General features: G+C 63.5%; 1 protein-coding gene across 1 annotated transcript in view; it reads left to right on the top strand.

Moving 5' to 3' along the window:
- PTPRS (protein tyrosine phosphatase receptor type S) overlaps positions 1-24994 on the top strand; it is a 95334-nt gene that overhangs the window by 12009 nt on the left and 58331 nt on the right. Inside the window, exon 2 of the mRNA XM_023644493.2 lies at positions 20811-21002. Within this exon, the coding sequence (XP_023500261.1) occupies positions 20912-21002 (91 nt within the window). The 5' untranslated portion in view covers positions 20811-20911. The remainder of the gene's footprint in view (positions 1-20810; positions 21003-24994) is intronic.

Below are 24994 nucleotides of genomic sequence, written 5' to 3'. Positions count from 1 at the left end.
CTCTAATCCTCATTTGCTGTGACTCACCTGTCCCAGCCTCAGTTTCCCCATCTGTAAAACAGGCTAACGAGGACCCCACCCTCCCTGGGGACGCCCTTAGACCGGTGCTGGGCTTGGAGTGAGGGCGACAGGTGCCCGTAAATAATACGATGTGATTCACTTGTTATTTATCTCCCTCTTCCCGGGCCGGCGAGCTGGACGCTGCTGGAGTCGATCTGTTTGTTTGGCTTGAGGTCGAGGTCGCGGCTCAGCCTCCCCCGCGGCTGGGATTAAGCCGCCGGACGGACACGCCCGGCCCAGGCCGCAGGCCCCGCGGTGGCCGCCCCCACTTCCTGCGGTGGCTCAGCAGGTGTCGGCTCGGCCGGGGCTGGAGGCTCAGGAAGGGGCAGAGGGCAGAGTCGGGGGCGTCAGGAACGGGGACAGGAAGGGCCGGGTGGGGGGCGCACACACTTCCCCCGAGTCTGTGCCTCCGGTCAGCCGGTGGGTTTCTGGACACCTACTGTGTGCCGGGCGGGGGTCGGGGGGGGAAGCGCCTGCCTCCTGGGGTCACATTCTGATGGGGAGACACGTGTCACGTGGAGTGAGGAGAGACAGCGACACGGGAGCAAAGGGAGCTGGGGGGGAGGGACGAGGTGGTCATTTTACGCGGGGTCGTAGGGACGGCTCCAGTGAGGAGGGGACAGTGACTAAAGCTCTGATGGAGGCGTATGGGGGGGTAGAATGTTCCAGGCGGAGGGCACAGCCCGTGCAAAGGCCCTGGGGCAGGCGTGTGGGAGGAACAGGAGGAGGCCGTGTGGCTGGAGCAGAGGGAGGAGGGGGAGAGAGGGAGGAGGCAGGGCGGGGAGGGGATGGGGCAGGTCGTGCCGGGCCTGGGGGGCCGCAGGGAGGACTCAGCTTCTCCCCCCAGGGAGGGGAGCCTGGAGGGCTGCGGGCGGAGGAGGCAGGACTGACTCAGGGGCTCCCAGGCACCCTCTGGTGGGGGCTGCGGGGAGGACAGACTGGGGGTGAGAGGAGGAGCCAGGAGCCAGGGCGGAGGGGACAGCGCTGGTCCAGGGGGTGATGCTGGGCCAGAGTTTGAGGACGGACTTTCTGTGCACTTTCGTGGGTTTAATTTTTGCAGCAGCTCTGAGGGAGAAGGGGCTCCTAGACCCAGTTTACGGATGAAGGGAAACTGAGGCTCAGAGAAGTCAAGTCATCTGCCCAGCGTCACACAGCAGGATGTCACATGGTGGTGGGATAGCCGGCTGGGCCTGACCGGGGTACGGCCTGCGCCCCAAGCTCTTAATGGCCATCGCTTCTTCTCAGTTTGTAGAATGACCACGTGTGTTTAAAGGCTCGTGTGAGTTTGGATTCTCTTAGTCGGGGTGTTGGCCGGGGTCCCTGCCCGGCCCCATTTGTGCCGTCAGCCTCCTGGACCAGTGGGAGGCTGGGGGTTCCGTTGAGCTGGATTCCAATTCTGCCCTCGCCTCTTGCTAAGCTGTGTGACTTTGTGGCCGTCGCCCAACCTCTCTGAACTCTCATTTCCTGTAAAATTGAACTCGGCTATTTGTTCGTTCATCCCAGTAATAGTTTTTTGAGCGCCTGCCGTGCGCCAGGCAGCTTTAGACAGAGCGGTTACTCCTGCCTTGATTGCTGGGCTCCCAAAGTGTCGGTCGACAAACCACAGTGTTCGGGCCACACGAGGGTGGGTGGGAGCCTCAGCCGTCAGCACCTTCTGTGGATCCCCTGTGAGTGGGTGTCGGCGGCTCGGAGGGAAATCCCGGGGCAGCCACCCGTGGGAGACTCGAGGCCTGCCAGCCCCGGGGCCAGTGCCGTGTGCAAAACCCCCAAAGCGTGTTCAAAGCCCCCAGGTCGACAAGTCTGGGGTGCAAAGCAATTCGGAGGAACTGGCATCAGAACACAGAGGAGTTTTGGGGAACTTTGAACTGTATCCTTCACTTCCGTGTTCCGTCCGCGGCCCCCGTTCGGGAGAGAAAAGTGATCGCAATCTGTGTCCCGAGAAGTCTGTCAACTAACCCTTCCTTCTTGGGGATAAAAAAGTCCCGTCTGGCTTAATGGGAAGCGTTTTTTCTCTCTTCTCAATGTGTCAAATAACCTCGCCTCTTAAACTCAGCGAAATGTGGAAATTGCCCGACTTTGAACCCGGGACGAGGAAGAAGGAGGGAGGACGAGAGGCTCGGGGAGGGCGCAATGGGAGGGGAAGTCAGGGAGGGCCTCCTGGAGGAGGTGGCCGCTGGTCTAAGCTCTGGAGGCCGAGTTGGAGTTAACTGGCCAGAGAGGGGAGGGAAGGGTGTTCTGGGCGTAGGGAACAGCGTGGCCAGACCTCCCGCACAAGGTCGCCGTGAGGCCTCGAGGTGAAGTGTTGTCTAATCAGGTGTCTTGCGCTGGGCGCTGCCCTCAGTCCCAGATCTGGGTGATGCCACGTGGGTGTTGCTTTCCCGCGACCGTGTTTGGAAACCCCTGACACCCAGAGGTTTGGGTCTGTCCCAATTCCTTCGACAAGTTGTCGTTTCGTACCCTCAGCTCCCTGCCCGGCTCCTAATGAGGCTCCGTCCTCTGGCGCACAGTGGGCCTGCAGCTCGAAAGGCGGAGAAACCCAAAGCCAACTGACTTTAGTAAAAAAAAAAAAAAAAAGCGGATGCCTTGCTTGGCTCGTGTAACTAGGAAGGCAGGTGTTAGAATATACCAGCTTCAGGCACGGCTTGATCCAGGGGCTCAAACAAGGAGCATTTAACAGATGGAAAAAAGCAGACCCTGAGGTGGCACAGCCAGGAGGAGGTTAAGCCACGATTCAGACGCGAGTTGCTCTGAATCTAAAATCTGTGTTTTCAGAAAGTTGTCCCAGGCCAGGGGGCGACGACTCCATCTTGCAGATGGGGAAACTGAGGTTTGTAGACGGGACATGACTTGCTTAAGGTCACACAGTAAGCAAAGAGCAGAGCCTGGGACCAAACTCACGTCAGACCCGGGGTCTTGGACCCCCCACTGTACAGTCTCTAAACACAGGTGGAATGGTGGGTTGGTCCAACTGAGGCAGACAAGGAGAGCAGGTTTGCCAGGAGCCCTGTAGACCTTGGGGGCCTCCTCCGGCCCCCGACCCCGGACGGTCGGGACGTTCCCCTCGTTCTTGATGAACACGTCATGGGCGACGGGTGGGGAGGTCCCCACGGCCAGGCCTGCCCGTCTCCGTCGCATGGACTGCTCGAACCCTCGCCGCCTCTCCCCCACGAGTGTTGTCCGACTGCTCGATAGCTCCTGCCGTCTCCACCCGGGCACCACCCTGCCTCTGCTCCCTCCGCCCTTGGGGCCTCCCTGTGGCGTTTATTGGGCACCTGCTGTGTACCAGGCATCGAGGTTGAGTACTGCTGGGCTTTGTCCCCACATCTCCCCCTCTGCCCCCTCTGTGCTGTGTGACCCTGAGCGAGTGGCCTGACCTCTCTGAGACCCCATTTTCTCATCTGTAAAATGGAGAGAACTAGGTGCGATCCGAAGTGTAAAGTGCTTTGAACCGTGCCTAGCGCACAGTAGGTGGCCCTAAAATAGGAGCGATTACCATAGTTAGCGCTACAATCCTTTTAGCATCAGCACATATAGGTCTGCTGTTCTCTTCTCCCCACATTTTACACCTGCTGTTCTGCGTCACACTGTTTTGCTAACAGACTAGTATGTACGGAGCTGTCGCCTCCTTTTTCTGGGCTGCATACTATGCCGTTGGCGTGCCCAGCCCCGTCCTGTTGGTCGTGCCCGTCATCTCTGCCCTTTGCTCCCCCACGAGATGGCACAATGCTCGATCACACACAAGCTCCGAGCGTGAGTGTGAGGTTCCATGCAGAATGCACGTTTTAGCATTCGCTGGGTCTCGCCCGATCACCCAACAGAGTGTGTTTCCAGTCTCTGCTCCCATTGCCTGCGAGCGAGCGAGTGAACTCAGGCTTCCCCTGAACAGGTTTGTGGGGCCGGAATTTTTTCTTTTCCTCGGCTGCTCCCACCCGGCCAGTTACAGGAGCCCCCCCATCCCAACACCCCACCCCAGGGGGTGGTTTCAGATCTAAAATATTCTTTCCGACTCCGGGAAAAGCTGCCTAGTGTTGTGAAAACAACCATAGAGCCTTTTCTGGGCCCAAGACCCTGCTGGGGGTCTGGAGAGTCATCACTGACTTTTATTGAGCACCTGCTGTGTACCTGGCCCTGATCCGGGTGCTGGGAACAGAGTGGTGAAGAAGACAGAGGAAAGAGCCCCGCCCTTGTGGAGGGGAACAGGGAGCCCAATACACAAATAAGTAGATTGAGTATTTATTAAGTGCCTACTGAATGCCATGCCTTTAAGGAAAACGAAGGCTCAGAGAGGGGTAGGTGAGAAGGAGGGGCTGTTTTAGCCATGAAATCAGGGCAGGCTTCTCTGAGGAGGTGACATTTCAGTAAAGACCAGCAGGAGGTGAGGGAATGCTGTGTGGAGATCTCGGGGGGAAGTTCCTGGCTGGGGGAACAGCCTGTGCAAAGGCCCTGGGGCAGGATGGTGCCTGGCGTGTGGCTGGAGCAGAGGGAGGAGGGGGAGAGAGGGAAGGGGGAGGGCAGGGAGGGGACCAGGGTGGGGGTGACCAGGAGACAGGTGAGTGGCCTGGCCCCGCGGGGGGCGCAGGATGTGGTTGAGAGGAATCCAGGGCGGCTCCTAGAAGGATGGGAGGGGTGGGTGCGGGAACGCCCCCTGATTCCCAGGAGGCCCAAGGGCCAGTTGTCCCTGGAGGTGCCCCGGCGGGCCTCCTGGAGGCGGTGGCTCCTAAGCGAGCCTGAGGATGTGACCTGGGGCTGGTGTTCCTGCTCCGAACGAGCCGGTGGCCCTGGGCATGTCCGCTTCTCAGCCTCAGTTTCCCCATCTGCACAGTGGAGAAGCCGACTGAAGGCAGCGGGATGGGTTCCTAGGGACGAAGGCTTCGGCGGCCCCCCCTGGGGCTCTTGGGGCAGAAATTCCACGATTCTCCCAGAAGCCTCCAGTTTGGGGTACGGAGGGGGCCTGGTTTACACACCAGAAACCAGAGAGGTTAAGGCCACACAGCTCGTGGCCCACCCTGCGCCTCCCCCTTCTCTGCGGGGCTGCAGCCCCAGCTCTTGGTGGTTTCCAGGCCCCCCTGGGCTCCCACGGTTTCCAGGCCGCCCCTTGGCTCCCACTCAGCACCCACCTCCGCCTCCAGGCGCTCTGGGCTCAGAGCCCGGGCCGGGCGGGCGTGCGGGCCGGGGGGCTTGGTGGGGACCCCCCGCCTTATGCCCAGGGCGCCCTCTGCCCCCGCCCCGCCCCCAGGTTCCCACACAGGCGAGAGGGAGGGAAATTATATACACATGCGAACGAGTAAAAATTAGTTTAGGATCCCGGCCAAGAACCGCTTGCGCTTGGCCGGGCATTGTGGGTAATTCGTCCCGATCACCATAAAGCCGGGGGCTGCCTGACGGGCGGCTGCGAGGCTTTTGTTTAAGATTCTGATGAATATGTCATCGCTCCGCCCGTCTGGAGCCCCAGGTTTTCCCCAACCCGCGCGGCCGGGGGACCCCCACCCACCCGGGGACCCCCACCCACCCTGCCCGGTCCCCAGGAGGGGTGTCCACAAGCTGCTGCCCAAGGGGTGGCCATCTGGGAGAAACTTGGCTTGGCATTCGATGCCCACCACCGTCCCCAGCCATCCCAGAGCTTGTCACGCGGCCCCAGCCCCGCGCCCAGTTACCCGAGTCCTTCATTCATCCACACAACATGCACTGATGGGGCTCCGGCTGTTTGCTTGGCCCCACGTGGGTGCTGGGGATGCAGCGGACGCACGGACAGGCGTTTGTTCAGATTTAGCAGAAGGCGGGAGAGTTGATCTTGTCAGCCCTGTGGCTGCACCGTCTCTGTCCACACAACTCGACTCTGCCGTCGCAGCATGAAAGCAGCCGGACACGACACGCGATTGAGCGGCTGTGGCCGTGTGCCGATAAAGCTTTATTCACACAAACAGCCGGGGGGCCGGATTTGGCCCCCGGGTTGGCATTGGCCCCTGCCCGGTATTGGCGCCTTTTGGGCGATGACAGAAATATTCTCTACCCGGCTTTCTAGTAAAGTGGCCACGAGCCACGCGAGCCGTGGGGCGTTTGGACGGTGGCCGGTGCGTCCGAGGACTCGAATTTTTAATTTTTTGCCATTCAAGTGTAAACAGCCCTCCGGGGCTTGTGGCTGCTGCTTCGCACCGTGTGGTTAATCTGGAGATCGCATCTTTTAAATGCTGTTCTGTACGTTGGTGTGTTTTTTTTCCGGCTTAAAAATATAGTATCTGGGGGCCGGCCTGGTGGCGCAGGGGTTAAGTTCCCACGTTCTGCTTTGGCGGCCCGGGGTCTGCCGGTTCGGATCCCGGGTGCGGACATGGCACCGCTTATCAAGCCATGCTGTGGTGGGCATCCCACATGTAAAGTAGAGGAAGATGGGCACGGATGTTAGCTGAGGGCCAGTCTTCCTCAAGAAAAAAAAAGTATCTGAAAAGTAATTTCATGATTGTACATCCGGCTTGTGCACGTTCCTTTTCAGAGCTGCAATGCTAATTCCACAACACTCAGAGACGCTGATCTTTTGTGCGTTGTTTGGTTCTTTGCGCCGTTAAATAGGTAACCGATCCCCCAGTGATGGGCACTTAGGTTGTTCTGCTCTGAGGACTTTCTACACGTGGCATTTCGCAGGATAAACTCCTAAAGTCGGTGTTGGAGGCTGGAAGGGGCCATGCAGATGCCACCTGCCCCCCCCCCCCCGACTTCCCAGCATCGAGCGAGAGAGGAAAAGATTGAGGCAAAAAACGGAGCCAACCTGGGTGCCCATCGCCGGGGGATTGTGATAAACCCGAGCGGCCTCGGCGTGGACGCTTCTGCGGGTGGCGGACAGAGTCTGGGCCGCGGGTGCTCTGGATACAATGTCGCAAGAAAAAGATGCAACTTGGGGAAAGGATACAAACGGGGTGACACGGTTTCCCTTCAAAAGATCTCTCTGGGTTCTGGTGTCGCGTGTGGCCCGTCACCACCCGGGAAAGACGGTGCAGAGGTTGGCGCCACCGAGCTCGCTTCTAACGGCGGATCCGGGGGACGCTCCCGTCCTCCCGTCCACGAGCGCTCGGCCCGCTGCGGGCGTCAGAGGTCAGAGCCGGGTGACATCGCTCTGGGGGGGGAATTCGGAGAAGAGGACCGAGTGCCCAGAGCGGGAGGCGGAGTTTCACCCGGGAATCGGAAAACATCACGGAAAAGGCGATGATGGGACAAAAAGGGGGAAAGGAGGGAGCTGGGGGGGTTCAGCTGGAACAGCATTCCTGGTGGAGGAACAGAGAGGGCGAAGGCCTCCCAGGACGGGGCTGAGCCCAGGCCGCCGTCACCGTCATCGTCCCCGCCTGCGTCCCCTGCATCACGGCTCCCAGGGAGCGAGCGGAGGGCGGCTGCTGGGGATTAATTAATAATTCGAATAGTTAATACTTTTGGGAGCCGGTGGCCCTTGGCTGTGCGCAGACGGCCGACTCACACCGGCTGGGTTTGAAATGCTCTGAATTCCGGGACCCGGGGACCTCCGGGTGAGGCAGGCGGGTGAGGGCTGGGGAGGGGAAACTGAGGCCCGGATTCGTGGTGCGGGGGGGAGTCGAGAACCAGCTTGGGTTCAAGTCCCAGCTCTGCCACTCACGAGTGGTGAGAATTTGGGCCCAACCTCTGTGCCTCAGTTTCCCCAACTGAAAAGTGTGTGTCGGGAGTGATAATAACGCCCGTCTTTGAGGGGATTCAGTGAGCTGCTTTGTGGATGCCTGGCCTGTGGGAGGAGCCAAGGGTAATAGCCGGGGTGCTCGTGGAGTACCTACTGTGTGCCGGAGGCTTCCCCCATCTCGGCTCTGATCTGTGATGCGGAGCCCCTGTCTGCCTCCCCCACAGGCCACTGAACTCTCTGAGGCTGGGCTGGGTCTGCCTGGGTCATCCCGTGTCCCCAGGGCTCAGCTTGGAGCCTGGTATACAGTAGGCGCTCTATAAATGCAGGGTGTGTGTGAAAGGAGAATTGTTCAAGGATGTGATGGTCGTTCATGCCTCAAATATGCTTGTTCCTCAAATGACACCCACCCCCCACTTACCCCTATAATCCCATCTCCCAGCCACACCAGCCCCCTCTCTTTCCCTAGAACGTAATGTGTTCGTGAGACCTCAGGGCCTTTGCACGTGCTGTGCGCTCTGCCCAGAACGCACTCCTCACTCCCATCTTTGCAGGCTGCCTTTGTCTGTCACCCTCCCTAGAAGGGAAGCCCTGGGACATGTCTGCCTTGGTCCCTGCTGTGTCCCCAGAACCCAGGAGAGTGCCTGACGCAAGGCCGATGCTGTGGTCTCAGCACTGACCAAGACCGGCTCCCTCCCTCATGAGGGAAGTCAGTCAGGGGCTCCCCCAAACCCTGCCTCGAGGACCTCTCTGGCCTGTGCCTCAGTTTCCCTGCTCTTCAAAGGCCTTGAACCCACAAAAGTCAGCCCTGGGCACCAAATAACCAATCCTCCACTGTATGCAGGTGGGGAAACTGAGGCCCAGATGGTGGCAGGGACATTCTCAGGGCTGCATAGCTCTGTGGGGACAGAGCTGGGAAGAGAACCCCCTGTGGGCCATTCTAAAGTGGCCAGCCTGGTGGCATAGCGGTTAAGTTCGTGCGCTCTGCTTTGGCGGCCCAGGGTTCATGGGTTCAGATCCTGGGCGCGGACCTACCCCCGCTCATGAAGCCACGCTGTGTCCACACAGAAGAACCAGGAGGTCCCACAACTAGAATATACAACTGTGTGCTGGGCTTTGGGGAGAAAAAAAGAAAGAGAGGGAGATTAGCAACAGATGTTCGCTCAGGGCCAATCTTCCTCACCAAAAAAAAAAAAAAAGAGAGAGAGAGCGAGAGAGAGAGCGCGTGCCGAGTTCTCTTTAACGCCAACCCCTGCCTGCCTCTTTATAACCGAATCCCGCGCAGCCGCCACGGTATCTGGGGACCCGGGAGGCTCGATGCAGAGTTTCATTGTAACCACTTTTCTGGTGACTTTCAAGCCTCGCCAGTTAGAGCCGCGAGGAGACAGTTACTTTGTAAAGGAGACGAGTTTAAGGGAAAAGCGCGAGCCGCTGGGCTAACGGGGGGGGGTGTTGGGGGTCGGGCAGGAGGCGTGAGCGAGGAGGGGAGGGGTTTTGGGGACCTGGAGAGAGGGTGCGTCCCGAGCAGCGGCCCCCACAGGGGCCTGGGTTGTAAGCCGGGTGGACCCGGGGTCGGCAGCCGGCTGTGTGGACTGGGGGCTGCAGGGGGCGCCGCCGACCTCCGCCCTGGGCTGCACACCCGCCCCTTCGTGAGGCCCCTTAGCCGCTCGTCCATTCCTTTAGAAAGCATTTATGGAACACCTACTGTGCGCCGGGCCCCAGGCCCCGGCAGGGTCTCCCTGTCACGTGGCGCGAGCCAGAAACACGACCGGTGGGATGACGGAGGAGCTGGAGTTTGAATTAGGTTTGACTGTATTTCATTTTCGTTGAGTCGCCGGTGGCTGGGGGTCCGTTCTTGCACAGCGCGGAGCTGGACGGTCTCCACGTAAAGAGACGGATAAGAGACTATCCGGTGACAGCAGGTGCCAGCGTAACAGAGGGATGTGTGACAGAGGGTGACGGCAGGGGGGACCCGAGCCGGAGCGCTCAGCCAGGGTGGCTCTGAGGAGGTGAGTTTGAGAGGGACCTGACTGGTAAGAAGGAAACGGCCATGGAAATTAGGGAGAAGGTGTTTCAGGCAAAGGACACAGCCTGTGCAAAGGCCCTGGGGCAGGATGGTGCCTGGTGTGTGGGAGGAGCAGCGAGGAGGCCGTGTGGCTGGAGCAGAGGGAGGAGGGGGAGAGTGGGAGGAAAGAGGGCAGGGAGGGGACGGGGCAGGTCGTGCGGGGCCTGCGGGGCTGTGGGGAGGACTCGGCTTCTCCCTTGAGGGAGGGGAGCCTGGAGGGCTGTGGGCAGAGGAGGGAGGGACCGACTCAGGGGCTCCCAGGAGCCCTCTGGCTTTGAGGGGAGGACAGACTATGGGGAGTGAAGGCGGGAGGCAGGTGACCAGAGCAGGGGTGACTGTGCTGGTCCAGGTGGGCGATGACGGGAGCTAGACAGGGTGGGAAAGGCGCATGGAGAAAGATGGGCAGATTCATGAGAAATTCGGGAGGGAAATTGGAGGGTATTTTCAGACCAGCAGCCTGAGGGGTGAGTGGGGGAGAAGAGGCGGGGCCTCCATCAGCTGAGGAAGGGAGGACGTGGCAAGAGCAGGGTTGCTGGATCCAGCCGCACCTGAAGGTGTCCCGGATTTGTCCAGAAGGAGGGGACGGCGGCTGGGCCCGGGGGAGCGGGCAGGTGAGAAAGGCCGCCAAGGAGCCAGGGCGTGCCCGTCGTGGGCGGCATGCCCGCTGCGGTATGGCTGGCGGGCAGATGTGGCGCCAGGACCGTGACGTGAGTGTGGGCGAGGCGGGCTCCTGGCCGGTCAGCACACGCTCCTCGCTGCCCTGGGCCACGAATGCCGCACTCGGTGGGGAGGGGCCCGTCGGGCAACTTGGGCACGGGGGGCCCCAGAGCCTGGAGGGGGAGGAAGCTGCCCAACCAGTTTCCATCTCGTTCTGGAAGCTGAGGGTGTGAAGTTCGGTGGGGGCCCCTAAAGGAAACTTTCAGAGATTTTCAGCCACAAATGTGAGGAAAGCGGGACAAATTGGGGCAGGGGTGGGAGTAGGGGTCCTGCCTGGTGCGCCTGGGATCCCATTTCTCCTGCATCCACATAGGATGTTTCAAAAGCTCCAGAATATTCCAACGGAGTCGCCCTTGTCTTGAAAGTCACCTGCAAGAAGTGACAGACAGGCCACAGCTTCAGCGGGTTGTCCCCCTCGGTGTCATTTACACGGACATCCGGTGGGCGCCAAGTCAGCCCCGTGGGCCGGACACTGGCAAACGGCCTCGTAAGGGCCACCCCACTTAAAAAGAAAAAGCACCCATTTGTGCCGGGAGAAGAGAGACTCGAAGGACCCAGTCGACCTCAGGACCTTTGCACGTGCTGTTCCTCCTGCCTGAGACTCTGTTCCCATAAGTGTTTGACGTGTGACTTGCTTAATTCGTCCCGGTCCTCTGAGGGGTCCCCCCAGCCCCTTCCAGGCTTCTAGAGCCTCACAGAACATCTCATTTTATTTTATTTATTTTACTTATTTTATTTTATTTTTTGGAATTTTATTTTCAGCCTCCCTCGGCTCTGCCAGGCGTCCTGTTCCTGACGGTATTTGTTTCTCTGGGTGTCGCCTTGTCCCTGAGCCCCATGGGGGCAAGGGCGCCGGCTGTGTCGTGCCCAAAGCTGAGTCTCCAGCGGCCCGCACACAGCTGGTGCTCAATAGTTGTTGGTGGAGGGAATGTATGACAGTGACCCCCGGCCGCAGCAGGTGTCTCTCCGTGAGGGGCAGGAATGGGCCGTTTTCATTTCCTTTTTTGTGCTCATTTTCCCTCATTTGCAGCCGCACGCGCCTATTTTATAATTAGAAAAAAGTTATTTTGAAAAAAATTACCCCAAATGTCCCAGCTGCGGGAGCTGACGCGAGCCGGCCCCACGCGCACCCCGCCCCCCCTGCCCCGGGGCAGCTGCCTCCTGGGTGGAGACAGAGGACGTGTGGAGGGGATGTTCGGGGGTCCCTGGGGTCAGCCCCCCAGGGCGCTGGGTGGGCGGGCCAGTCACGGAGGGCTTCCTGGAGGTGGCAGCTCCGGCCTGGAGTTGTCCTTGGGTCCCCTCTTTAAGTCGCACCCCATGCCCGTCCTGGAGAGAGTCCCCTCGGGTGGCCTGAGGCAGCGCAGTCCCCTCCCCCCCCCGGCTTCCCGGTTCTTGCACTTGGTCCCCAGGATCTGTCCCCCGTGCTGTGGCCAGAGGGCACCCGGGAACCCTGAGTCGGTCCCGCCTCCTCCACCCGCAGCCCTCCAGGCTCCCCTCCCTCGGGGGAGAAGCTGAGTCCTCCCTGCGGCCCCCCAGGATCCACCCGACCCGCTCCGTCCCCTCCCTGCCCTCCCTCCACCCTCTGCTCCAGCCACACGGGCCTCCTCGCTGTTCCTCCAACATGCCAGGCCCGGGCCTGCCCCAGGGCCTTTGCACGCGCTGTGCCTCTGCCTGGATGTCTCTTCCCGAACATCCACAGCCCTTTCCCATTGCCTCCCCTCTTTGGGGTCTTAGCTCAAACGTCACCTCCTCCCTCCCGACCCCCCTGTGTAATACTGCGTCCACCCCATGACCCATCATCTGCCGCCCCCCCACCCCCTGGCTTTGTTTGTCTTCATGGCCGGTACCACCCTTGGCCCCGGGTATATCTCATTTCTTTTTCCTCTTTGTCACCTGCACTGGAGCGACAGCTCTGTAAGGGCAGGGATCGTTGCCAGTCTTAGTCACTGCTGTCTTCAGCGCCTCAAATAGGGTCTGGCGCATAGTAGGTGCAAAGAAACGTTCGTTTACACCAAGGGCCTGCTTTGTGACGAGGGCGCCACCCAGTGTGGCTTCCAGGGGAGAGTGAGGTCGGCGGGGGCTGTCCCGGGTGGGGCGGTCCTGGCTGTTAGGTAAGCGTTTGCCAAGAGCCTACTGTGCGCCATGCACGCCCCGTGCCGGGTGCCGGGGACCCAGCAGGGGGCATGAGCTCGGATCCCAGCCCTGCCCGCTGAGGTCGCTGACTGAGTGGCGGGAGGCGCAGCCGGCGACCGGGCAGTTAACACCCGCGGTGACCAGAGATCATCTCCAGGGAGACCTGGGTGCGAGGCACAGACAGGGCAGGGCCGGCTGAGGATGGGGTGGCAGGCCCTCGGCCACCGTCCCCAGGGTCTTAGGCAACCCAGAGACAGGTGTTTCTGCGCCCGGTCACACAGCCCTGGGTGTCCCCACAATGCAGATTCATTGCGTGCCTGCTGTGTGCCCGATTTCTGTGACATATGGGGAAACTGAGGCCCGTGAGGTGCGGGTTCTTGCTTGAGGCCCCATGGGCTGTGCCTGGATTTCAACCTGGGGCTGCCTGAGCCCTGTGCCTGGGCATCAGCCTGCAGATGCCAGCGCAGCACCTACTACGCTCCTGGGGGCGTTCTCTGAGGGCCCGCTGTGCGCCCTGCGTGCAGGGGAGGCGACCCCTCCCGGTTCCACACCTGCACTGGCACCGAGCGCCTTCTGTGCACCCCATGTGGTGCTGGGGTGCCAGGGGTCCCACCTGCATGAAGCACCTACTGTGCACCTGCCAGGCTCAGGGCTGTGTGGGGGAGGGGAGGTGGAGAGGGGGCCGGCTCTGCGTCCAGACCTTCAGAGCATCGTGCGCCCCGTGTGTAGAGGACCCCAGCCCAGGCCTCCCTCTGCCGGGGAGGTGGCATTATACCCTTCGTTTTGCAGAGGGGGAAACTGAGGCACAGGACCAGAGAGGCACAGATCACCCAGCAGGGGTGCGTTTGGTGCAGAGTTAGAAGTGGGCAGCAGACCCACCATGGCAGCCACGGATGGGCCGCCATGGGGAGTGAATCGTCCCTGAACCCTATCAGGGGCTCCTCTGTGTTCTCGAAGCTGCCGGTGCGCCACCCATCAAAACCCATGTCCTTTAGGTCCCCAGGGTGGGGTCAGTCTGTCCGTGTGTCTCCAGCACTGCCCGGGGTGGGGGGTTAAATTTGGAGCGATGTGTCCTTTTCGGGGCTCCAGGCCTCGCGCAGCCTTGTCGGGGGGAAGGCTCAGCCTCTGATCCAGCCCTGGGTTCGAATCCCAGCTCTTCCCGCCGTTGGGCACGAAATCCCTCTCTCTCCCCGCGCCGACCCGCTTTGGAATGGAGGGTTCGCTGTACAGGGAGAGCTCCGCGCGTGCCGGCTGTGGGGGTCACGCCTTTTCGCCCGGGAGGCGGGTGCATGGGGGGCCCTCGGGGCCTCGCCGGACTCCGGGGACGCGCTGGGCCCCCAGCGTCTCCCGTGGAGTTTTCAAACCCGCTCTGGCGGCAGCGCAGGCGGCGATTGGCTGCCGGGCGGGGCGCCCCCCTCGCTCCTCCTCCTCCCCCCACTCCGGATCGGGTGTCTGGGGCCTGGCACGGTGGCCCCATCTGTTTCCAATCTGGTCCTCCGCCCTCTGTCCCCTCCTCAGGGTTGTGGCCCGGGTTGGGGGGGGCCTTTGCCACCGGTCCGCCCCCACCCCACCCCCCCGTGCATCCCCCCCCAAGACCCCAACCGGACTCCCCGGGGGCGGGCAGGCTCTGTGCCCGCGCCCCTCCTCCCGCCGTGTGTGCGGGGGGCGCGGCCTCTGCCAGCCAACCCGGGCTGGGAGGGGCTCCTGCTGCCCCTTCCACGACCTCCCGGATTTGGGTGTGTTGGGGAGCCCCCTGCGCTGTGTCCGGCGTCCAGCCCCTTCATCCGTTGCCATGGCCATGGTCAGCGGCGGCCAGGGAGGGGGGAGCAGCGTGGGGGGCCCCCCCTCTGGGATCAGGCTCCGGAGGGCAGGGAGGCCTTGAGCTGTGCCCCCTCGGCGCGCCCCCTTACGTTGGGGGGGCCCCGTGCGCCCCTTGGAGGCCTCTCCCCCACCCCCCCAGCAACAAGACCCCCAAGGAGGCTTCCAGGACCCCCAGATGGGGCTCCCCACGGGTCCCCCGCCCCACTTCCGGCCGGCTCCGGAGCCCCCTCCCCGGCCCGCCCCCCGGCCGCCCCGCCCCTGGCCCCGCCCCCGGGCCGAGCGCGCTGGGCCGCGGCCTCTCCCGAGTCTGCTGCGCGCGCTCCGGGCGCACCAGGGACGGGCTGCAGCGGGCCGCGCGGGGCCGGGCCCCGACCTCCGAGCCGCGGGGTGAGTGCGGCCGGGACCCCCTTGCACCCCGAGGCCCCGTCTGCGCCGCGCATTGCCCCCCTCCTCGTCCCCTGCAGGCTCCCGGGAGGGGGGACCCCCGCGGATCCCCTCCACCCCCGCGCGCGCGCGTACCCGGGCCTGGCCCAGCCGCCCTCCGGGGACAGACAGCCCGAGCCCGCCGCTGCCTGGCGCCCCCCCCCCCTTCAGGCTGGTGGCTCGCACTTTGGAAAACTCCAGACCGTTATGCGCCGCGGGGTCCCCTCCCCCGCTGGCCCCCAGCCCGCCCTCCTCCCCCATCCCCCGGGGGCGGAGCCAGGCCGGGCAGCCCTCGCTGCCAGCCCCGGGCGCGCTGATGGGGGCTTCGCATCCTTCCGCTGGGGACCAGCCTCCGGGGGGAGGTGGCTGGACCGTGGGGGTGGGGCGCGGGTGAGGGGGCGCGGCTGGGACCCCTGCTCTTAGCCGCCCCCAAAAGTCACAGAAAGTCTCCCTGTCTCCTGCGCCCCTCGGGCCTGGGGACCCTAGATCCACACTGCTCCTCGTCTGGCCTTTACTTGGGGGGTCGGGCATGCGTGTCGGCCGCTGCCTCCCCACCTTGCACCCCCATCCCGAGGCCCCGTGCCTCGGTGTCCCCATTATTGCCCACCACTCTCAGCTCCCCGTCTTGTCACCTCCAGAATCCAGTCTTGCTTCCCCGGATTCCTTCTGGGAGTCCTGGGTGAGGGGCCTCAGTCCGCCCAAGTCCAGCCTGCCCTTCCAGAGCCTCACCTCCACCCCTTCAGGCTGGAGCAGACCCCCCAGAGCAGGCGTGGCTCCGTCGCAGCTGGAGGCCGTGCCCGTGTTGGCCTCCCCCGCCTGCGGTGTCTCCCTCTGGCCTCAGTTTCCCCCTCTGAAATGGATGTGACCACAGGAGTGATGTGGGTAGAGCACCGAGTGGGACCAGGCATGCAGTCGGTGTCTGATATATGCAGGGGCCTTGCCCCGTTCTTGGGGTGGGGAGAAAGCTCCCCTTCTGGAGGACGACAGGCCTGCGATGGGAGCAGAGCTGTGACGGGAAACACATCGGGGGCTGTGGGGGCCCAGAGGGGGCCTCGAGCCAGCCTGGGGCGTCCAGGAGGGCTTCCCAGAGGAGGCGAGTGGGCAGGCTGAGGTTTGGTGGAGGATGAGGAAGGGTGTGCTGGGTGGAAGGAAGAGCAGGTACAAACACCCCCTTGTGGGCCGCAGGGCAGTGCGTACAGCCGGCGGTGGGGCCACAGGGCCCTGGGGGCCCAGCATGATGGGGTCGGCCATTCTGGAGGCTGAGGCTAGGAGTCTGGATTTCACTGGACGTTGCTGGGAGCCATGGAAGGTTCCAGAGCAGAGGAGGGAGGGGACAGCAGCCACTCCCAGCCCCGGAGTGGGGGGTCAGGGCTGGGCTGAGGAGGGGGTCCCTGGGTGGGGGGTCCAGAGGGGCTGGAGGCTCAGCCTGGGGTGCAGAGACCTGTGGCTGAGGCTTGAAGGATGAGTGGGCAGTGGTACCCGGTGGGGGTCGCGCCTTCAGAAAGGCCCAGACAGGAGGCGGACCAGCTCCTGGGGACCGTGGTGACAGCGGGAAGAGGCGAGCCCAGGGTGACATCCCAGAGGACCCAGAACACGGGTGTGAGCAGGGCAGGGCACACTCAGATCTTGGGGTGTCAGCCTCCGCCATGAGGCCACCGTGACAGACACGCTGGCAGGGGCGAGCCTGGGCCCCCGGGGAGCGTGGACTCCGGGCTCGACGGAGAGCTGGTCCCTGGCCCCGCATCTTAGCCCATTCCAGCCCCTCCACGCTGTGTGACCCTCGGCGTGTACCTGCCCCTCCCTGAGCCTCAGTTTCCTCTCCTGTGGAGCAGAAGGAGGCCCGGGTAGCTTTTAGGTGGCGTGACCGGCTCGTCCCTCTGGGACTGGGCCTGGCTGCCCGTCTGCCTCGCCCGTCCGCTCCTGGCTGTGGGGACCCTTGGGGACGGCACCCAGTACCAATCGATAGTCATTTCAAGGCGGGTCCCTCGGCCCCGGTCCCGGCCCATTCCGGAAACCTGCCCTGCCCTGAGCCCGTTTCCTGGTCGGGGGACGTTGAGGCCCCAAGAGGGAGAAAGGCCCGGCCAGAGCCAGTTGAGCCCGTCTGTGAGTGACTCCAGGGTACGGCTTGGACCTGCCAGACACTTGGGGCCACAGCGATGCAGGGTCCTCGAGGGGCCCCGAGGCCCTGGAAAAGGGTCCCCAGGGAGCAGGGAGGTCTCTGGGCCGAGAAGGGAGGCGGCGGGGCGTCCTCAGGCCCCCGGAGACCCCGCCTGGTGGTGACACAGCCTGTCTGCCACGCGGTCCTGGGTCATAATCAGCCCTTTATGCTCCCTGCTTCGCGTGGGGACACAAAGCCGGCTCCCGGATCCCGTGACCCACGGCCCGGCGCCCGGCTGGAATGGGCGCCCACTCGCCCCGCTGCGAGCGACGCCTGGGAGCCCCCGGTGGCCGCCCAGCAGGCCGTCCGGCGCCCAGAGAGGGTCATCCACCTTTGTGAGGTCACACAGGGGCCAGGGAAGGACGCGGTCACGCGATGAAGCGTGGGCTCCATCCAGACCCTGAGTCCCACCGACCTGGGCAAGTCCCGGTCCCTCTGGGAGCCTCAGTTTCCTCATCTGTGGAAGGTGTCCCCTGCCTCCCATGGGGGCCAGCTCAGCGCCTGGGCTGAGACCCTCACTGGGCGCTGAGTTTCAGGTCCCAAGGCCGCTCCCCACCCCACCTCAGCCAGCCTCATTCACCACTCCCGTGGGTGGCTGTTCCCTTCCTGACGGCCACACCATCCTCCAGGACCTCGGCAACGCACCTGCCTCAGTTTCCCTCTCTGGACCTGGGTGGGGCTGGCGGGCCAGGCTCTTGATGGCAGGTGGTTGCAGGGAGGTTGGGCCGGCCTCCCTCCCTGCCCAGAGCTGCCTGGGGCTCCGTGCTGCCCTGGGGGTCCGGTCCGTACCCGCCTCTCTGAGATAATCTCTCCCCAGCTCCCTCCTAGGACCTCTCGGTACTGCTCTTTGCTCTTCCTCATGCTGTTCCTTGTGCACAGACATCTCATTCCCTCCCAGTCCCGTTTACCCTTTCCTTCTCAGCCACGGAATCGTATTAACAGTAAATCTGGAGGCAGAGAGGTATAGGCGGAGGGCACAGCATGTGCAAAGGCCCTGGGGTAGGCATGTGAGATGAACAGCCAGGAGGCCGTGTGGCTGGAAAAGAGGGAGGAGGGAGGGCAGGGAGGAGATGGCGCAGGTCGTGCGGGGCCTGGGGGGCCGAGGGGAGGACTTGGCTTCTCCCCCCGAGGGAGGGGAAGCCTGGAGGGCTGCAGGCGGAGGAGGGCAGCCGTGACTCGGGGCTCCAGGCGCCCTCCGGCTTCCAGGGGAGGACAGACCCTCGGGGGCGAGGGCGAGAGGCGACGGCGCTGGTCCAGGGGGTGATGCTGGGGCTGGACCAGGTCGGGGGAGAAGGGATAAGTGAGACGTGGCTGCAGGATGGGGTTTGAGGCAGAGCTGAGCTGGCTTGTTTATCTTGTCGCCCGGCTCCTTGCAGATGACCCTACACCCGACCCCACACCCCGGGGGCTCCCTGGAAGCGGGAGCCGGTGGGACGGGGATGGCTCTGCGGGGTCCCCCCTCCATCACAGCAAGTTCCTCCAGGGAGAACTGTGGGCATCAGAGACCCCAGAACTTTCTATCTTCCCGGCGGTGGCTGCCCTCCCCTCCCCGAGGCTGCCCGCCGCCCCCCTCCCCTTCCCACCCCGTCGTCCAGGCCTCGGAGGCCGCCAGCGCTGTCCCCTCCCCCTCGCAGGCTGCGGTGGCCCGTGGCCGGTTCTGGGGGATGTCGGAAGTTCACGGCCAGGCCCTGCCTGCGGCTGGATCAGCCCCATCCTGCCCAGGCTTCAAGAAGGCGTGGGCCCGGCCAGGCCGCTGCGGGAGCCAGAGGGTAATTAGGGGCCGCCCTGTTTAGAAGGCAGCTGCCCTTGGTGCCCACGGGGCGCAGGGGAGGCAGCTGTGGCCGGGGCCCCCCCATCCACGGCCTCCTCCAGGCCCTCTGTGCAGGTGGCCCCTGCCCTGCCAGCCAGTGTCCCAGGTGGGGAGACTGAGGCTGGAGAAGGGAGCCCACCCCTCGAGGGGCCACGGTGAGCCTGGCAGCCATGGGTTGGAGCCTTGCTATTCTGCCTCAGTTTCCCCAGAGGGCCTCCGAGGGCCTACCTGGCTGACCAGAGTGGTCGGGGTGCGCCCCCTCCCCAGATGTGGCCGATTGGGGTCACCGTCGCCCCAGCTGGCCCTGGGCTATTTCCCCCCCTCGGCCACTTTTGCTCTGGTGCCCGGGGGAGAGGCTGGCTCTGAGCCTCAGTTTCCCCATCTGGTCCCCGGCTGGTCAGGTGGAGTACACATCTGTCGGCTGACTGTGCGCGTGCCCGTCTCTGCACACACGTGTGGACGAGGGGGAATCTGACTCCGCACGTCTGTTTCGTCTGGCTGGTGCCCGTGTGGTCTGCCGCCTGTGGGCCTGTCTCCAAAGCCTGACTGTGCGCCCACATCGGGGTCCTCGGTCCCCGTGTTAGGGTGTCCAGCCCATGCGTCATCCTTCTCTGCCCTGACCCCGTATTTCTATTTTCCTGCGGCCCCACCGGGGACGTGTATTTCCTGCCTGACCTCAACCCTGTGTGTGTATTGTGTCCGACTCTGTGTCTGAGGTCTGATTTTGTGCCCTTCTGTGTTTGTGGTCTGACTATGTATGAGTTTTATTTGCCGGACTGCGTGTGGACTCATCTCTGCTGCCTGACTGTCCGTGACCATGTCTGGTCCCCCGTCTGTCTGTGGTTTGACTGTGTGCATGTCTGTGGCCTGACTGTGTGCAAGCATCCTTCTCTGTGTCTGGTCTGTCTGCCGGTGGTCTGATTGTGCGCGGCTTGAGTCTCCCTACCCCCGGCCTCCACCCTGAGCCGTGACCCGGCCACCTCCAGCCCAGCCTCCCCCTGGGGCCGCCCCGGGGCCGGGCGAGGCCACCACAGCTGGGTATTTCAGGAGCCGCAATCACAGGGCCTGCCCCGTCATTACGTGCCACCCGTCCCCGTGGCCGCAGCCTGGACCCGCCCGGGGCACGGCCTGGGATGGGTGCGGGGCTGACCCGGCCACGAGGCCTCGTCCTGGGGCCTCTGCCTGCCCCCCCGGCCCTCTGCCCCAGGTCTGGCCACAGTGGAGAGTGGGCAGGGGGCCGTGCCAGGGTGGGGTCCCCACGATGACGGACCCCGTGCCCTGGAGGAGTCAGATTCTCTGGGAGGGACAGACCCTGAGTGATTTGCAGACTGGGGTGCGCGCCGGGAGGCCGGTCTTTGTCATCTCCGAGGCCGTGGGCTGTGGAATGGGGGGGCGTCTTGACCTTCAGGGTCCGGGGGGAGCGACGGCGGAGCTGACACCTGGCGCGAGGGAGAGGGGACAGCGCTGCTGGCAGAGCAAAGGCGGGGAGGCTGACGGGTCGGGAAGGGGGCGAGGTCCGCGGGAGCCCCCGGGGGTGTTAGAGGGGGCGGGGCGTGTGGGGGGAGGTCTGTCTGGTGGCCGGTTGGGGACCACGGGCGGGGCTGCCGGAACCTCGTCCCTGCAGAGGCCACGCCTGTGGTGGGAGAAATTGGACCCTGAGGGCGGTTTCTGGAGCTGGTGCTCCTTCCTGGCTCGTGGGGGCTCCGACTGCATGACGCGGTCGTCCCCCAACGGCCCCACCTCCTGACACCCTCGCTTTAGGGCGCAGATTCCAACCTATGAATCTGGGGGGACGCCCACGGTCGGTCTGTCACGGGGGCTGGCTCGGCGCTTGCTTTCTTCCCCGTCGTCGCCCCGTCACCCTCTCTGCCTCCTCCCGGGGGGTCCCCTCTGCCCCTCTGTGAGCCCCCCCACCGCCTCCCCCAGGAAGGCCTCCCAGGTTCCCCCCTCCCTGCTCACGGCCCTCCCCTCCCCTCCCCCGTTATCTCTGCAGACGCTGCCCCGTCTGACGCTCGGCTCGAGGCCTCTCTGTGAGGGACCGGGGGGCCGTCCCCCTCCAGGGCGGAGGTCGCAGGTCACAGGCCGCTGCCAAGCATGGCGCCTGCCCGGGGCCGCAGCGTGGCGGCCGTGGTTGGCCCCGTGGGCCTCCTCGTGGTCCTGCTGGTCGGAAGCTGCGCGGCAGAAGGTAAGAGCCTGGTGCGGGGCGTGAGGGGGTCTGAGTTGGCGGGGACGTGTGTGTGCGTGGACACGGGTCCCCACCTCCTCCTGGGGGCCCCAGCAGAGCCTCTGTGCTCCGTGAACGCGGCCCCTGCTGTGTCCTCGGTCCTCAGAGATTCCGGCATAAATAATAATGACGGTATGAAAACGCAGTAACAGTAATGACCATGATGACGATGTCTCGTCTTCCTCCAGCCTCGCAAAACCCAGCATGCTGCTCCCAGTATTTTCCACCTTTTCCAAAGAGAGAAACCGAGGCTCAGAATGGGCAGGGACTTAGTTGAAATAAGACCTTCCCTTGCGGCAGGTGGAAACACCAGCACCCACAGGGCAGACACAGGCAATGAAATTTTCGCATCCAGAGCCAGGAGAGACTTCTTGGAAGAGAGGGCATTGGAGCTGGGGTTTTGTGGGTGTGTAGGAGTCCGCCTGTGGAAAGGCCTGGAGAAGAAAGAGATTGGTGTGGTTTGGAGGTGGTGAGGCTGCGTGTCTGGCAGTAACGTGAAGAGGATGCCGGTCCATGCTGGGCCTGGTGCCAAGACCTACCCCACCATGAGGGGCCCCAAAGACGCTTTGGTCCGGCCCACGGGGACAGAGAGGGTCAGACCAGCAGGAAAAGAAACTGAATCTGCAGTGTAGGCTGGATTTGAATCCCGGCTTTGCTGCCAGCCTGCTGTGTGACCTCAAGCTAGTGATTCAGCCTCTCTGTGCTATTTCCACCTCGACTGAATGTGATTCATCACACCACCCACATCCCAGCATTCTTGTGACAAGGATGCTTGGAAGCCCCTGCACATAGTAGGCCCACAATCCCACGTTACTCTGGCAGAATTATTATTGCCGCTGGGCAGGAACCCCGGGGCACACACGCCTGCTTCGTCCATTCCTGCTTTTTCTTGTTTTCATGTTGTTTTTGAGCAAATGCCTGACACATTCGGATCGACCGCCACAGCCTGTTGAGATGGAGGCCATCATCCTCATCCCCCTTGTACAGATGGGTAAACCGAGGCACAGTGTGGTTACATGGCAGCCAGGAGGTGGCCACGCTGAGATGGAACCCAGGCTGCCTGACCCCGGAGCCCGGGTGCCCGACTGTCACGCCGCACTGCGTCCAGGCCGGTGTCCGGGATGGCGGGGCCGGGGTCTGTCCGGCCGCCCCCAGGGCCCAAGTATCTCTGGGTTCCATTCCCCGTGGCCACAGGGCCTGAGGATCATTTTCAGCTTTGCTTTCATTCATTTAACGCAGAGTCTCTCCCCCTCGGCGCTGTGACATCGGCCGGGTCCTCTCTCTGGGGGCCGTCCTGGGCGCTGTGGGGGGCTGAGCAGCATCTCTGTCCCCACCCACTCGATGCCAGGAGCCCCCCCAGTGTGACAGCCACAGACGTCCCCAGACAAAAATGTCTCCGGTGAGAGCCACCGGTGCGCCTTGTGCCAGTTGAGGATTTATTGACTTTGCCACCTTCACGGTGCAAATGACCAGCCGTGGGCACGAGGGAGCTGAGCCTGTCCCCCTTTACGGGTGGGGAAACTGAGGCTGCAGAGGGGCCATTGTGATGGATGGATGGAGATCACAGAGTCTGGAGGCTCCCTGGCCCAGGTTCGAATCCTGGCTCCGTCCTGCGACCCTGGCCAGGCAGGTCTGGCTCCCGTTCACTCAGCGGGTTTCTCATAAGCACCGACTGTGTGCCAGGCGCCCGTTTAGGTTGGGGGACGGAATAAAGATCCCACCCCCCACAGAGCTGACGATCTAGCGAGGGAGAGACACTCAGTGTGTCAGACGGTGGGTGTGCCAGGGTGCCAGGGAGGGAGATGCGGGTGCAAGGGGAGGGTTGGGGGCTGCTGTTAATGAGGGGAAGGGCATCAGGGAAGGTCGTAGTGAGGAGGTGGCATCTCAGCAGAGACCTAAAGGAGCCGAGGAGTGGGCACCTCATTGGTATCTGGGGGAAAAGTGTCCCACATGGAGGGCACAGCCCATGCAAAGGCCCTGGGGCAGGCATGTGGGAGGAGCAGTGAGGAGGCCATGTGGCTGGAGCAGAGGGATGAGGGAGAGAGAGGGAGGAGGGAGGGCGGGGAGGGGACGGGGCAGGTCGTGCGGGGCCTGGGGGGCCACGGGGAGGACTCGACTTCTCCCCCAGGGAGGGGGAGCCTGGAGGGCTCCCGGCGGAGGAGGCGGGCCTGGTTCAGGGGCTCCCGGGCGCCCTCTGGTGGGGGCTTCGGGGAGGACAGACTGTCGGGGGCAGGAGCCAGGGTCCAGGGCGGAGGGGACGAGCTGGTCCAGGGCTCTGTTTAGCAGGGGGACAGTGGGCACCATGACCGGCATTGCCGGCTTCAGGAAGTGGCCCGAGTTGTCAGGGAGCCATGTGGGGTGGGGACCTTCAGGCCACAGAGAGCCCTGGGCGGGTGACCGAAGTGTCCATCAGGCAAGAGGAGCGATTTTGACTCTCGAATCGACTCCTGGTCCCGTGGGGCCTTCCCAGGATGCCGTGGGGCCGGCCCGGGCGGGGCTGGCGGGGACGATGGGTGGGTCGCCAGCTCTGGCCCCGGATTCCTCTCTGCAGAATCTGAAAATGGAAAAACAGAAATCGGGCCAAGCCTCTCCAGCCTGCATGCTGTTGGCATCACCACTCTGACCCTCAGTCTCTTCGTCTAAGAAACGGGGACACCCGGGGGCTCTCGGCAATGAAGACCCATTTGTGGGGCCTGCTATCGGCAGGACTCGGGAGCCGGGTGGGACTGCTTTGGGATCCTAGCTCCGCCCATTATGAGCTGGGCGACCCTGCGCAGGTCACCCACCCTTTCTGAGCCTCAGGTTGCCACTCTGGGACACGGCTGTAGGAACAGCGCTGAGCCGCCACCAGGCCTGGCACCCAATGAGCGCTCGCAGTGGCCGCCCCCCCGTGTGTCTTTCTCGTGTCAAGAAGACGAGGGGCGGCTTTGTCCACACGAGGGGATCCGAGCTCCCGCGAGATGCTGATTTTCTCGGGGGGGCTGCAGCGGCCCAGAAAGTTCTTCCAGGCTGGCTGGGCCCCCAGAGCTGCCTGCAGATGGGCCGGGAAGGCGGCTGCCACGCAGAGAGGGGGCCGGGGGGCCGGCGGGCAGCTTCCTCGGGCCCCGTGTTCAAGGGTCGCCCGGATGCAGAGCGGGGGCTGCCGAGCGGCACGTAACTGGGTGTTTCAGCCCCGCGTGATCAGGGCCAGGATGGGGGTCCCCCAGCCAGCGGTGGGGACACGAGCTCCGGAGCCAGCCCTGTGGCAATCCGGGAAGGCTCCCCGGGGGCGGCGCTGGCAGCGCTGAGGTCGAAGCTGCCAGATGAAGGGAGGAGGGGGGGCCGGCGCAGGCTCCCGTTCGGTCCCGTTCCCCGGATTGGAGGGCGCCAGGGGTGTGTCCCCAGCTCCGAGTCGTAACCAGGCGGCCGAGGCTTCCCGCGGCTGCTCCTGCCCTCCCTTCCAGCGGCTCCCCAGAGAGGCTTTTCCCAGAAGTAAGATTCCTGACCCAGCCCCCGTGACCTTGGCTGGGGACACAGATGGCCCCGGTCACGATTCCTGAGGCAATCAGAGCCAGGGAGGCGGGCCCAGCCCGGGAGCAAAACATCTGAGTCGGCTCAAAGCCTGGAGGTGGGAAGACAGGGGCTTGTGGACCGAGGGACCCGGGTGCAAATCCCAGTGCCGTCATTTCTGAGCTGTGTGACGTCACGCAGGCTGGTTAACCCTCCTGAATCTGTACAATCTCATCCGTACAATGGGATTAATAGTTACTGCCTCAGCGGGATCCACAGGAGCTGAACCCATGCCTGCGCACAGTGGGTCTACCAATTTTCAAGAGAGAGAGAGCCAGTGTAGACACATATGGTCATATCAATAGGAGCAGCGCCTTGAATGAGGGAGGTGAGGCTCAGGCCCACTGGGACAGGAACTCGGTTGTGTTCAAAGCCCATCCTGAGCCAGGAAGGAGAGAAATTGG

Source organism: Equus caballus, chromosome 7 (genome assembly GCF_041296265.1).
Source record: "Equus caballus isolate H_3958 breed thoroughbred chromosome 7, TB-T2T, whole genome shotgun sequence".
NCBI classification, from domain to species: domain Eukaryota; kingdom Metazoa; phylum Chordata; class Mammalia; order Perissodactyla; family Equidae; genus Equus; species Equus caballus.
Note: the sequence above shows the minus strand (reverse complement) of the source record. Positions and strands in the feature narration are given on the sequence as shown.